Source organism: Syngnathus floridae, chromosome 14 (assembly GCF_059516105.1).
Source record: "Syngnathus floridae isolate MCC-2025c chromosome 14, RoL_Sflo_1.0, whole genome shotgun sequence".
Classification (NCBI taxonomy): domain Eukaryota; kingdom Metazoa; phylum Chordata; class Actinopteri; order Syngnathiformes; family Syngnathidae; genus Syngnathus; species Syngnathus floridae.
Genome location: NC_142426.1, coordinates 5,181,384 through 5,195,648, shown reverse-complemented (window position 1 = coordinate 5,195,648; position 14,265 = coordinate 5,181,384). Strand labels below are relative to the sequence as shown.

Genomic DNA, 14,265 nt, shown 5'->3' with positions numbered 1-14,265 from the left:
AGCTGGACCTTGTTGTCTTTGCCTCAGTGATTGTTGGCTTGTGTGGCCCAAAGCTTAAAAAAAAAAAGTTTCAAAAGAGCTTCAGATGTTCTGTTCCATTTGATAGTTGTGACACTGCAAGAGACCAGAGAGACTTCTAAAGAGCAAGTTGTGAAACAAGAGATGCAGAAGCTCAGCGTTGAAGGTAAAATTGAAGCGGTGGCGGCATTTATGTGGATGTTAATGGCAGGTCCTATTTTGCTCTGATGATTTCGACGAATCGTCTTTCTGCACACGTTTTGGTGTTGCAAGGGTTCTGGTGTTCTGGGATTTCCTTTCTTTTCTGGTTCTGGTCTTCTCCTTTGGATTTGTGGATATCGGTGGTGTCTACATTATACTTCAGCTCAAAAACTTGTGATGGTCTCCAAGTTTGTTGTGATCTTGAAATGGAATAAGTGTCGTGTTAGTTAGATTAGAAAAAGGCCGGGTGCAATTTGTACCTCCAAAATTGGGTTAGTAAAACAATCAGCCACTCTTTGAGGTAAGTTCAAATGTTGATTGTTGTGCAAAGCCGGATCTTGAAGTCATCAAGCTGCCCATGATCCCTTTTTCACCTCTAGTCCTGCCAGTCACGTTTCTCCGAGAGATGGAAAGCCGCCAAAGTGTCGAAGGAGAATGTGCTACTCTGCTCTGTGAGCTTTCCAAGCCGGGACTTTCCGTCGAGTGGAAGAAAGGAACTCAACTCCTGAGTTGTGGAGAAAAGTACCAGATGACACAAAACGGATTTCGTTATGAACTCAAGATCTTTGATTTGAGACCTTGTGACACGGGAACATATTCATGCTCTTTTGAGCACACTGCAAGCTCCGCCTCTCTTACAGTCAATGGTAGGATGGATATTCATCTCTTTAGATTCCAGCTTGCACATTCCTGTCATTTCATACTCTTTCTCCAATTTCCCATCTTCTCCATCCCCGTTCCCGATTCATATTACATTGCGCCCGTCAGCTCTCCCAGTCATTTTTACAAAAGAGCTGGAAGACCAAAGCGCCGACGAAGGCCAAAGTGTGGCTTTGCGGTGTGAGCTCTCCAAATACAGCGTCCCTGTCGAATGGAGGAAAGAACAACTCAGTCTTTGTCCGTGTTCCAAGTACGACATTAAGCAAAGTGAGCATGTCGCCACGCTCGTAATCCACGACATAGACAAGGAGGACGCGGGGCGTTATACTTGCGATGCCGGCTTCCATCAAAGCTCGGCATATGTGGCCGTGATGGGTATGTTTGCTGGCTGGTCCAAAACGGGGTACACACAGCTAACAAAACGGTCAAAGAGTCTGACCAAACAAAAACAAAAATGATGACTTCTCTCAAATTTATTTTGTAAAGTGGTGCACAAAATAAAACCATCTGGATGTGGATACAGTCCATTTTTTAAGGACTACTTGACAAAATTGGATCTAGGTGATTTTGTGCAACCACTTGATAGAATTTTTTTTTAATTCAACACCATATTTTTTCCAGCATAAAAATGTCATTTCTGGTTGTTATTTTTTTCCACAAATTTGACAAAAACATTTTAAGTGTGTGATGCGTTTGTGAACAATAGGTTTGTGAGCTTGAGAAGATGTGAATATTTCAGTATGTACAGCTCAGATTTAAAAATGTGAAGTTAACGTTTCGAAATGTAGTTTATCAAAAAAAATTCACCAGCAATAATTTGTAATGCGTGTACCCCGCTTCCGACTTTTTTATTTTTTTAATTTTATTTTTTGCTCAGCAGCATTTGCCACAATTATAATGACTTCCTTTATTTCTAGCCCAGCCAGTGCTTTTCACAAGCCAACTGCAGAACCTGGAAAGGCAGTCAGGGGAGAGTGCCGTTCTCCACTGTGAGATCTCCAAACCTGGAGCTAGTGTGATCTGGAGACACAATGATAGGGTGCTGGTATCCAGCAACAAGTATCACTTGAAGCAGGCAGGGACGCTGGTAGAGCTCGTCATCTATAAATTACGGGCGGCCGACTCGGGGGAATACTCCTGCGACACGGGCACTCACAAGACCTCGGCCACCCTCACTGTGCAGGGTAGGCTCTTCTTCTTCGCTTCTTCTCATTCATTTCTCTTGAGCGTGAATTCAACCAGCTTGTATCTACTGATCTCCTTTTCAACTACATTTGATCCTTTCAAATGTAATTTGCCCTCACGTGTGGATTTTCTTTCTTCTCCCAACACCTAACGGCACAAACACTCGATCTCCCGTGTTTGATGGTTGGTCTCATCCCTTCACCAATATTAACCCATCATCTTCTTACTCGCCCCCCAAACACCATTCAAATACCCGCCCCGTCTCTCGCACAGAAGTGGAGGTGTCCGTCGTGAAATTCTTGGAGAGCTGCGTCGTGACCGAAGGTGAAGATGTCCACTTTGAGTGTGTGGTCTCGCGTGAGGACACACCGCCGGCTGAGTGGAAACTTCAAGATGTGCCGTTACAGAATAATGACATGAATGTTATTAAGACACAAGGTTGTAGTCACAGCCTCACACTTCGAGGCGTCACGGCGGCAGACTCGGGCGTCGTCACTTTCTCGGTGGGCAATCACGCATCCACGGCCTCGCTGACTGTCAGAGGTAAGGTCATACATAGCACGTAAGACTTGACCTCCTTCATCCCGAATGGAACATGTTGCTCCGAATCTTCGACTCATTTGTTATTTCCTTGTCATCGTTTTGATCCAGTGTTAGATACTGGAAAAAAAAAAAGTGATTTATTCTAAGTGGCAACGATCTTTTCTGGCAGCCCCGCCTGTTTTTTTCAAGAAGACCCTGGACAGCCAAGAGGGCACCGAGGGCGGAAAGGTCACCTTGTCGTGCCAGACATCTAGCTCCGACTGCAAGGTGTCTTGGCGCAAGGGCTCAACTCTGCTCAGCCACGGGGAAAAATACAGCATAGAGCAGAGAGCTGACATTCACACGCTTAGCATTCACAAGCTGAAACCAGAAGATAGCGGGGAGTACAGCTGTGACACGGGCGACAACAAAAGCACCGCCGCTATCAGCGTCAAAGGTAGTGATCAATCTTCATATTTTTAAGAAAGTGCACAAAACTCCAAATAAGTGAATTTTTGTCCTCAGAGCACGTGCGTATCCTACGGGAGTTGCACGACATCACCGTACAAAGCGGGCAGGACGCCGTCTTCGAGGTGGAGTTGTCTCGCGCCGGTGTGACCAATGCGCAGTGGTGGCTCGCCGACAACCTCCTCCAGAACAACGAACTGAACCAGATGAGTAGCGACGGAAGAGTGCATCGCTTGACCTTGAAGATGGTGACCACCGACGAATCGGGAGACGTGGCTTTTGTTGTGGGTGAAGAAAAGAGCGTTGCTTGTTTGTTGGTGGAGGAGAAACCAAAAGGTAAAGGACACAAACGAGGAGACCTGACTTGAAATGAAGCCGAATAATCCGTGTGCGCTTTCCAGTGCTCATTGTGGAAAAGCCGCACAACACGGCAGCGTTAGAGGGGGAAACCATCACCCTGGCTTGCACCATTTCCGACCCCGAGGCCACCGTGACCTGGATGAGAAACAACGTGGAGATCCAAGTGGGTCTCAAGTACGAGCTGAAGCAAAACAGAGCCCTCCGGCAGCTTCGCATTCACAACTTGGTGCCTGAAGACGCGGGCACGTACACCTGCGAGACCCAAGATGATCGCTGTGATGTCACCCTCACTGTGGAAGGTAACTAAAATTGTCACACACTTTACACACCCTATTTCTTGTCTTGCTGAAAAGAGTTGGGTGAGCAAACTATTTAACAGGTCATTCAAATGTAAACTTGACAGCTCACTCCCAATCCTCCTGTTTTAATCTCCCACCAGCTGCCCCGGCGTTCTTCACCAAGGAGCTGAAGAACCAGGACGCCGTCGAGGGCGACGACGTCACCCTCCGCTGCGAGCTCTCCAAGCCGGGTGTCCGTGTGGAGTGGAGGAAAGGCGGTGCAGTTCTTGCGCCCGGTAAGAAGTATGAACTCTGGCAGGCTGCGTGCGTTCAAGAACTCCGAATACGCAACCTGGATCCGGAAGACAGTGGTTACTACACCTGTGACGCAGGAGATCAACTAACCACCGCCTGTGTGACAGTGGAAGGTAACGTGTTCAATTTGTTGAACCTCCAAATGTGGAGCCTGAGCCTGTATCCGTTTTTTCCACTCAACAGCGAAAGAGGTCTACATTTTGTGCGAGCTTAAGGCCGTGGACGTGTTTGTTGGGGAATGGGCAAGCTTCTCGTGCCAGCTGTCCAGCGAGCCGCCCGGCAAGGTGGAATGGTGGCTGGACGGCACTTTGCTGGAGAGCGGACCCGTTAGCGAGATAGGGCTGAGCGAGGGCCACGTGCACACGCTCACCCTTAAGAACCTGGCCACAAATGACTCAGGCACTGTCATATTCAAAGCTGGGAATTTAACTTCAGCAGCCAAGCTTCTTGTCAAAGGTAATGCTGAATCCAACATGACCAAAGTTGAGACACGCCCTTTTTTTTTTACACCCTGCAGAAACCAAACCAATGCAATAACGTTAATCCATTTTTAACGGAACAATTTTCTAATTTCATGTGAAATGCAGTGGAAACTCCAAAGTCCAATGCCCCCCCAAATACTGCAATTGAGACATTTTATTAGGTTGGGGTGGATGGAGGGATGGAGGGATGTAGGGATGGTGTTTGACTTGGAGATTCCACTGTAAATGTGAAAATGATGTCAAATGTTTTTTTTTCTGCAGAGGATTGTAAAATTCTCTAGTTCATGTACTGTAGTGTTGTGCTTGAGCATGCATGAGCTTCTTGTTTATTGAAAAAAGAAAAGAAAGTTAAACAATGCAGTGCTGTTCCACCCTCCCCTGGCCTGCCGCTTTCCATTACTGACTTTGACTTATTCCACCATTTGACCAAGCGAACCTGCCCTTAACCTGCAAGCACATACACACATCTCTAACGTTTTGTCACCCATCCTCCTTCATATCTTGAACCAGAATCTGGGCACATGCAGGGCTTTTTGACCCCCAATATTTGTCAGGTCAATCCTTAAACCAGGGGTCACCAACACGGTTCCAGGGAGCCCCAAGGACCACATGACTACCCCGCGGATTCATTCGAAAAAAAAAGCTCCCTGGTTAAACTGGCAGACCTTTGCACGAATCAGTAGCCAAGAAAAACTGTAGCTCTCTATTTCTAAAAAGATGCTGACCCCTGCCCCGAAAGATTTTGGTGGTTATAAAGCCCTCATCTGGCCCATGCTGCACCAATATGAACAGTCTGACTTAAAGCCTGACCTCAACCTCAGATCCCACGGTTGAAGTGGTGAACGACATGAAGGACCTTAGCGTGGTCGAGGACCAAGCGGCCGAGTTCATCTGCCAGTTCACGAGGCCGGTGAAGGCCGAGTGGAAGCGAGACGGGCAGCCGTTGCGGCCCGATGGCCGCAGGGTGGTAGTGAAGCAGGACTGGACTGTGTCTCGCTTGTACATTAGTCGTGTGTGTGCCGGAGACAGGGGCGCATACTCCTGTGAGGCGGAGGGGACCTGTGTGGTTGCTTCGCTTCATGTGGAAGGTGAGCTCTCCTCCACATGGAAAGAGCATTGACCTTCAGGGACTCACCTACTTGTGAATTCTGTGGCGCTATCAACTAATCCGCTGCTTTTTTTCCCCATCGCAGTCCAAAGAACCCTATTTTTATCCATCTTTTTTTTCCCCTTATAGCCAAACCCATCAACATAGTCCAAGGGCTGGAGAATCTCGAAACCTTTGATGGAGGAGAAGCTTTATTTGAGTGTGCCTTGTCTCGCCCGGAGAACAAAGACTGCCAGTGGCTTCTGGATGGCAAAGCGGTGAAGGAATCACCCAATGCTGAGATCGTGTGCTTTGAGAGCGGCCGTCGCCACTTGCTGCTCCTCAAAGAGCTGCGTACTAGCGACAGTTGCACGGTCACCTTCAGAGCGGGCGCGGCGTCCACGTCGGCCCAGCTCTCGGTCAAAGGCTGGCAGTTGGGCGTGGCAAAGCATCTGGAAGACGTGGTGGCCGCCGTCGGCGAGAGGGTGGAATTTTGCGTGGAGTTGACCGAGCCGGTGCCCGCCGCGGAAATTGTTTGGTATGCCAACGGAGTGGAGCTCAAGCCAGGCCAACTGTGGATCACCAGGAACGACGGATGTCGCTATCACCTCATCCTGAGGCAGGCACCGCTTATGCCGCAACAGGAAATAACCTTTGCGGCCCGAGATGCACTCTCCATGGCCAAGCTCTCCATTATCGGTATGTCTTGGATTATCACAGTTGATCTTGGTTCCTTCGTTTGAGTAGGGAGGTACAAAATGATGAGATTCACACAATAATAAAACCAAGTGCTTTCTTTGTCACAGCTGTACCAGACCCCCCGGAGGACCCTGAGATCCTCAGCAAGACCAAAGAATCCGTCACCCTTTCCTGGTTCACCCCCCTACATGATGGAGGAAGTCCCATTCTAGGCTACAAGGTGGAGTTGAGGCTGGCGGAAAGCTCTCTCTGGCTTCCGTGCCACTCCACCCCTGTGTGCAACACGGAATTTGTGGTGGAAAATCTCATCCAGGGCTCCGGCTACAGGTTTAGAGTGTCGGCCATCAACAGAGCCGGCACAGGGGAGCCTGTCGAGCTTCCTCAGACTGTGCAGCTTGGTGAGTGGAGAGACGGCTGATCACTAAAATATCTCAAATCTGCTACAATCAATAAATGTAATGATTGTAATAGTTTGGGTAAGCCCTCACTGAAGGCTGAGGTACCATATCCATGTCCCCACACTGATTGCCTTGTTTGAGCGAGTGCCGCCAAAGTCTAATTAACGTGTCTCCATAGAAACGGAGGAACAAGTAGTTGAGTCGGAGCCACTCGGACAGCCCAGTCTTCCTCCGGAGGCCGCCGAAGAAGGGGACCTTCGTGAAATATGGGAGGCCTCGACCAAAAAAAGGCGCATGAGTCGCGAGCCCACTTTGGACTCCATCACTGAACACCCAGAGGATGACGCTAAAGGGGGTCAAAAGAAAACGGAGCAGAAGGAGAGCAGCGCTTCAGAGAAGCTGGAGTTGAAGGCAAAAGATTCGGACCAGACCGAGTCTAAATTATACAGCAGCTCCGAGGTGTCCCAATCTGGTGGTTCTTCACTTGTGTCCTACCTTAAGAAGAGCAGTCAGCTTCAGTCCTCAGCCACGGTCGTGACCGCCGATGAGCAGACGATGACCACCGAGCGTTTCTTTCAGCACTTTCAGAAGTCTGACCAGATGACGACCACAGTTAAGCGAACTGAAACAAAACAGGCATCGACTCAGGAGACCGAAATCCTGGAGATCAGCAAGGAAGACGAACCTGATCTCCAAGAAGCCGCCATCAAGATCCAAGCTGCTTTCAAGGGCTACAAGGCACGCAAGGACATGCGGCCTGTCTTCAAGGGGGTTTTTAAAGAGCAAACCAAAGAGCCCAACGGAACCATCCATCTGGAATGTGTGGCCCAAGGTAAACCCGAAAAGGTGCGTTGGCTGAAGGACGGAGAGCCGCTGTCCGACGGCAAACACCACCACATCGACATCTACAACGACGGCACGTGTTCCTTGGTCATCACCGCCATCACCACCAAGGACACGGGCGTGTACACGTGTGAGGTCACCAATAAATTTGGAGTCATCTCTCACAGCGCCAAGGTCACCGTAGGAACAGCGAGAGAATCCGGCCGGCGTCCGCTGACGGTCGGCTACAGCGCCGACAGCGAGCCCGACAGTTCGTCGGGCAGCGAGATGGACGAGTCGCTGAGGCAGGCGAGCAGACGCCTTCGCCGGCTACTGCGGACGCGCCTCCCACCGGACGTGGAGGAAGAACCTTTCGTCAGCGCCGACGAAGGAGACCTCCACCCTCCGGACCCTCACTCTTACCGTGAGGACGACACGTACATTTACATCCGCTTCGACACGTGGTCAGAGGCAGAGGTGGCGTCCAAACGCTTCCAGGAGATGTTTACCATCCACGGCGTCCCTGTGGAAACCACCATCCTGGACGCCGGCCATCTCAAAGTGGAGCTGCGGATTAGAAAGTTAGGATACACGCAAGATGGCACGGAAACGCCCACTCAAGAAAAACAACCTCCTGCGTTACTGTCTGGAGCTCCCGGTAGCTCTTCTTTCTGTTCACTTTTGATTTGTAGAACCAACAAAAGTCTTCCAATGACCTTGTTGTCTTCCTCCTCCAGCCGCTCCCGTCTTCTTGACCGAGTTACAAAACCAGGACGTGCCCGATGGCTATCCGGTCAGCTTTGACTGCGTGGTGATCGGCAAGCCTTCGCCTGCCGTCCGCTGGTACAAAGACGGCAGAGTTCTGGAGGAGAATGACCACTACATGATCAACGAGGACCAGGAGGGCTGCCACCAGCTCATCATCACCGCCGCGCTGCCCTCCGACATGGGAGTTTACCGCTGCACGGCGGAAAACAGCAGCGGCATCGCGGCCACCAGGGCTGAACTCAGGGTTGACAGTGAGTTTCGATTTCTTTCGTAGCCGACGTACTTCTGTCGGATTAACCCGTCCATCGTCTCCTTCAGTGTCCTGCAGTTCCGATTATGACACTGCTGCCGACGCCACTGAAACGTCGTCTTACATCAGCGCCAAGGGCTACTCGTCCAGGTAACTTCCCTGGACAAGCATTCCATTTTCCGACGCGTTGATTAAAACCCGGTGTTGTCCTTCTTCAAGCAGGGAGACGGAGAACTTTGAGTCGGTGACAGAAGATGATCAGTTGCCTCAAGTAGTGGAGGAACTTCACGATGTTCACGTTAGTCCAGGTTCACCGATGGCTAAGATGCAGCTCAGAGTAAAAGGTAGGCGCAGAGAATTGCCGATTAAAGTCTCGTTGTTTGTAAACGCCGCTTTGTTTGCAGGTTTCCCCAAACCGAGAGTGTACTGGTTCAAAGACGGCCATCCGCTGCGTGCTTCCAAAAGGATTTTGCTCTTAGCGCAGCAAGACGTTCACAGTCTGGAGATCCTGGAGGTGAAGAAAGACGACACGGCGGAATACTCGGCCTACATCAGTAACGCAGCTGGCTCCGCCTACTCTTCTGCCCGCCTTATTGTTCTAAGTGCGTATGCCCGTTTCGAAAATGCAAAATACCGCGTTACGAAAATCTTAACAATAGCTGGATTTTATTTCAGATCCGGGGGAGATCGTACCGCAAGATCTGAAAGGTAATTTCATAGTCGTCAAGATTGAAAATGGAGCATAACCACTTAATTGTATTTTTCTAGACTCCCATGAGTCTCTAGTGCCACCACGTTTCCTGGAAAAGTTCCCCAATAGAAAAGTGAAACAAGGAACCAGCATCACATTATCCGTCAAGGTGGAAGGTTGGTACGCCGCGTGCTTTGAAAACAATGACCTCGACACCTTCATGCACTTTCCTGGTGTTCTCCTTCAGGCTCTCCCACTCCAATGGTGTCGTGGCTGAAGGAGGAGTCGACGGAGGATGTGCTGTGGATCAAGCCCGATACCAAAGGATACAAAATAGCCAGCTCGGGACGCCAACACAGCCTCATCTTGATGGACGTTGGAACCGAGTACACTGGCGCCTATACCTGCATTGCCACCAACAAGGCGGGACAATCCATCTGTACCGCCCACCTGGAGGTGGATGACGGTAAAAAAAGAAAAGTCCCTTCTTTGACGTGAACCGCTGAGCACTAATTGCTAATTTGTTGTTTTCCTCAGCTCCGCTGCAAAAGAAAGAGACCAAAACGCCAGAGTATGTTTTTAAAATCGATTTGATTCACGATTGACGATTGATGAGTGACGTATCATTTTTATTCATCAGAGTTCTCGGGATTACTGTTAGTCCACCAGAGGAAGCCGCAAAGAAGGGGAAAGGTAGAAACTCTCTACATTTAATAATCCCATCTGCTTAATCGGTGGTATCATTTTAAATACTCGATCATGGTTTCGATTCACATAACTTGAACCGTGCGGTGTCAATCCAAACTAAAAATATTTTGCAATTTGTTTCAAGAGAGTAAAATGCCATACCTGGGAGAAGTCGGCTCGGAGGAATTCCTCATGAAACTCACCTCTCAGATCACCGAAATGGTGTCAGCCAAGATTACACAAGGTACGTATGGACCGCCAACAGTTGACTTGTGTTTCTGCACGCATTGCTTGTGTGATGCGTTGACAACGTCCAAGGCCATCTTGCGACACTTCTTCCCCACTTTATATGCAATCACTTGACTAACAGCACCCATCCAACGCTCATCCAATGTGTTATTCAGACTGCACACAGAATCAGGAAGTGCTCCAGTGGATGAAATCTTGGCCCAAAACTACCAGTATGTATTACAAACGCATCTATTGTCATTTAATATGATACATACAATCATGATGATGTCCATGAAGCACAAACGAGTTATTTTTAGATTCTAATCTCTAACAGCATCGTCTGTGGCAAATCCAATCGTTTGTCTCTGTTGTATTATAATAGACAACCGTATTTTCCGCACTATAAGGCGCACTGGATTATAAAGCGCACCTTCAATGAATGGCCCATTTTAAAACTTTGTCCACATATAAGATATATACATTTGGCCCGTGGGCCGGACTTTGGACACGACTGCTGTAGTGGCTCAATATTGGTCCATATATAAGGCGCACCTGATTATAAGGCGCACTGTCGGCTTTTGAGAAAATTGGAGGTTTTTAAGTGCGCCTTATAGTGCGGAAAATACAGTACTAATCTGACAAGCCGTCTGTCTGTATATCCATCCATCCATCCGTACAAAATGACATATCAATTTAACAAATACACATTTATTCGACCATATGGAAATACAACTTTTTATTATCATCGTAACCCTTCTTTGGTCATTGATAACATCAAATATTAAATCGAAATGGTTTCATGTGTCCTCAAATGGTGTCTTCCACCTCACCGGGAACTAAACTCTGCTACTAATCAATCCACTCGTATTCAAGGCCACACTTGACCCGACACACTTGTTGCTTCCCTCCTCGCCATCTCAGCCTCATTGCGCGTACCAGGCGCCGACAGCGACGATGAGACCAAAACCCCTTCGGCTTCACCTCATCACGGTCGCTCCCGTCCGCCCTCCCTCGTGGCCGACTCCTCGTCTGAGTCTGATGAGGGGGACGCCAGGGGAGAGGTGAGACTCTGAAACACTTTCGAATTAACCAAGCGTGAAAAGTGATGCGGACTGTCTGCACGTGCAGATGTTCGATATCTACGTGGCGACGGCCAACTACGACCCCACCGTGGCCAGCAAAGAATCCATCTCCCTGAAGGAGGGACAGTACGTGGAGGTGTTGGACTTGGCCCACCCGCTCAAATGGCTCGTTAGGACCAAACCCACCAAGACGACGCCGTCCCGCCAAGGCTGGGTGTCACCTGCTTACCTGGACAAAAAATTCAAAGTAGGGTGTATGCCTCGGAGCACAACACAGAAACATTTCAAAGTTCTTACAATCATGATAAACATCTCCTCTAGCTATCTGCTGATTCGGGCGACCTTCCCGAGACGAGTGTCGAGGAGGTGTCTGAGGGAGAATACAAGAAGAAGTTATTGTAAGTAAAACAAATTATTACAAATCCTGCCAGCCTCTCAAGCAGGCATCTTTTTATTGTTCTTCTTCTGTAGCCAATTAATCCAGGACATAATTGGCGGTGAATCAGAGTTTGTCAAAGAGATGGACTTCTTCATGCACCATCACCCGAGGCACGCCGACTCTCCCGATGCTCCGAGTGACGTCAGCAGCCAGAAGGAGGCCATCTTCAGGAACATCGACGACTTGAAGGACTTCCATGCCAGGTATGCTCGCCCCCTCCCTTTGGGCGCGTTTTCACGGTAGTGACCTGTCCGTATGTGCGCTGCAGGGCGTTCCTGCCCAAGCTGAACGACTGTGAGACGGACGACGATGTCGCCATGTGCTTCCTGAAGAATAAGGAAGGCTTTGAGAAGTACCTCCAGTACCTCGTAGGTCAAAGCCAGGCCGAAAGCGTCATCAGTGACAAAACGGTGCACCGCTTCTTCAAGGTACTGCAGAATTGATTGTCATTTCTTCTCTAAGGTTGATCTCCCTGATGTTTACTCGTGTTTTAGGAGTACACGGAGAAGGAGCAAGCCAACGCAGACCCGGCTGAGCAGCCTATACGTAGCATCAACGCCTACCTGCTTCAACCTCTGGACAGGATTCAGAAATACAAGGCCTTCCTCAAGGTGACCACGACCAAGCGTCATGTCTCTTTGACATGCCGGATTGTCTCGGTTCTAACACCCTCGCCGTCGCCAGGAGCTCATTCGAAACAAGGCGAGAAACGGCCAGAACTGCTGCCTGCTGGAGGAAGCGTACGCCATGGTGTCGGCACTACCGCAACGTTCGGAGAATAGCCACCACGTGTCTATGATTGAGAACTACCCCGCCACCCTTGAAGCCTTAGGCGAGCCTCTTAGGCAGGTGAGTGGATGGATGAGGAACTTTTTATAGTCTCGTTGAGGCCAACAAAAAAAAAAAAAATCACATTTCATTGAGTCTCCTTCATGTGTCTTGCTACCAGGGACCGTTCCAAGTTTGGGAGGGAGCTCCCGGAATAAGGACGTCCTCTCGAGGTCACCACCGCCACGTCTTCCTCTTTAAGAACTACTGCATCATCTGCAAATCCAAACGAGACAGCAACACCGACACGCAAACCTACGTCTTCAAGAACATGATGAAGGTAAGAATAGACGCCAGCCGCCCGCAACATGTTTTGAATTGCCTCCCTCCTGCAGCTCAACAACATTGACGTGAATGAGACGGTGGAGGGCGACGACCGCGCTTTCGAGATCTGGCACGAACGTGAAGATTCCGTGAGGAAGTACACCTTGCAGGCCCGAACCGTCACCATCAAGAACTCGTGGTTGAGAGACTTCCGGGAACTTCAGCAGAGATACAGCATAACTGCTTGGAGTGAGTGTTGGAATTTGATCATGTTGACTCGTACTGGAGTAGTTGCAAAAGTCCTAGAAAATACATTATCAAAAAAAAAAAAGTCCCCTTTAATAATTTTGACTGCTTTTTTTTGAAGGTCCTCCCGACTTTGTGGAAATACTGGCCAACTGCACAGCCGAGCTCGGGCAGACTGTTAAACTGGCGTGCAAGGCCGTAGGAGTTCCCAAACCTGCCATCACCTGGTACAAGGGTAAGACTCCTCATCCACAACCCCAAAAGGATTCTACATTTTAGACGTGGCCATGACCCGCTTGACTGAGAATTGGCCATTGTCCGGTCGTAGACGGACGCATGGTGGAAGCAGATCCTCATCACATCGTTATCGAGGACCCCGACGGCTCCTGTACGCTCATCCTGGATAACATGACAGCTGAGGATTCAGGCCAATACATGTGCTTCGCCACCAGCTCAGCTGGCAACGCCAGCACGCTGGGCAAGATCACTGTACAAGGTGAGCAGCCGGCACACGTAAAAATCCACGTTGGCGTTTTGACCTTTGAACTTGTCTTTTCTCATCAGTGCCCCCGCGGTTTGTGAACAAATTGAGGAATGCTATTTGTGTCAGCGGTGAAGATGCTCAGTTCACCTGCGTCATCCAGAGCGCTCCCAGTCCTAAAATCAGGTAGCAAAAGTTCTCACACGCAAAATAATATGTTGATAAAAGTCGAAGCGCTGATGGACGCATTTGCCGTCAAGGTGGTTCAAGGACGGCCGGCTGCTAAGCGACCAGGAAAAGTATCAGACTTACAGTGAGCTCCGCAGCGGAGTTTTGGTCTTGGTGATCAAAAATGTGACAGATCGAGACCTGGGACACTACGAGTGTGAGGTTGGTCCTCTTTTTTTATGGCTGCATGTCAATGAGTCTTTTCTAATTGAGAATTTCCGGGTGTTGTCAGTTGTCCAACCGTCTGGGCAGCGCCAGGTGTGCCGCTGATTTAGTTCCTCCAACCGTCGCCGCCAGCGCCGAGCAGGCCATCGTTCTTGAAGGTAAGACGAGAGGGAGGACTTGCCGCTTGCTCACATTGTTGCTGCTTTCCATTCATTTTATGTTTGCTTTGTTTATTGTCCAGTTACGGAGCAGGAGACCAAAATCCCAAAGAAAACCATCATCATGTAAGTGCAATCCATGCATGATGTTTGTGTGTGTTTTTTTTTTTTTTTTGCCTCATCATCACCTTAATACATGTCCAGTGCAACTTAACATTTTATTTTAAATAATGAGAAATGAACGTCAAACTT

General features: G+C 49.2%; 1 protein-coding gene across 1 annotated transcript in view; it reads left to right on the top strand.

The window, feature by feature from the left end:
• obscnb (obscurin, cytoskeletal calmodulin and titin-interacting RhoGEF b) overlaps positions 1-14,265 on the top strand; it is a 33,000-nt gene that overhangs the window by 16,156 nt on the left and 2,579 nt on the right. The window contains exons 38-76 of the mRNA XM_088396336.1: positions 600-866; positions 988-1,254; positions 1,797-2,063; positions 2,338-2,607; positions 2,777-3,043; positions 3,112-3,390; positions 3,456-3,713; positions 3,854-4,120; positions 4,191-4,463; positions 5,311-5,577; positions 5,727-6,275; positions 6,383-6,673; positions 6,852-8,153; positions 8,233-8,514; positions 8,582-8,663; positions 8,733-8,857; positions 8,918-9,115; positions 9,189-9,221; positions 9,282-9,380; positions 9,452-9,670; positions 9,742-9,775; positions 9,845-9,897; positions 10,037-10,135; positions 10,296-10,352; positions 11,044-11,183; positions 11,251-11,451; positions 11,526-11,602; positions 11,676-11,846; positions 11,912-12,071; positions 12,138-12,254; positions 12,328-12,492; positions 12,593-12,751; positions 12,807-12,984; positions 13,103-13,216; positions 13,310-13,477; positions 13,546-13,648; positions 13,723-13,852; positions 13,923-14,013; positions 14,097-14,139. Of these exons, the coding sequence (XP_088252462.1) occupies positions 600-866; positions 988-1,254; positions 1,797-2,063; positions 2,338-2,607; positions 2,777-3,043; positions 3,112-3,390; positions 3,456-3,713; positions 3,854-4,120; positions 4,191-4,463; positions 5,311-5,577; positions 5,727-6,275; positions 6,383-6,673; positions 6,852-8,153; positions 8,233-8,514; positions 8,582-8,663; positions 8,733-8,857; positions 8,918-9,115; positions 9,189-9,221; positions 9,282-9,380; positions 9,452-9,670; positions 9,742-9,775; positions 9,845-9,897; positions 10,037-10,135; positions 10,296-10,352; positions 11,044-11,183; positions 11,251-11,451; positions 11,526-11,602; positions 11,676-11,846; positions 11,912-12,071; positions 12,138-12,254; positions 12,328-12,492; positions 12,593-12,751; positions 12,807-12,984; positions 13,103-13,216; positions 13,310-13,477; positions 13,546-13,648; positions 13,723-13,852; positions 13,923-14,013; positions 14,097-14,139 (8,122 nt within the window). The remainder of the gene's footprint in view (positions 1-599; positions 867-987; positions 1,255-1,796; positions 2,064-2,337; positions 2,608-2,776; positions 3,044-3,111; positions 3,391-3,455; positions 3,714-3,853; positions 4,121-4,190; positions 4,464-5,310; positions 5,578-5,726; positions 6,276-6,382; positions 6,674-6,851; positions 8,154-8,232; positions 8,515-8,581; positions 8,664-8,732; positions 8,858-8,917; positions 9,116-9,188; positions 9,222-9,281; positions 9,381-9,451; positions 9,671-9,741; positions 9,776-9,844; positions 9,898-10,036; positions 10,136-10,295; positions 10,353-11,043; positions 11,184-11,250; positions 11,452-11,525; positions 11,603-11,675; positions 11,847-11,911; positions 12,072-12,137; positions 12,255-12,327; positions 12,493-12,592; positions 12,752-12,806; positions 12,985-13,102; positions 13,217-13,309; positions 13,478-13,545; positions 13,649-13,722; positions 13,853-13,922; positions 14,014-14,096; positions 14,140-14,265) is intronic.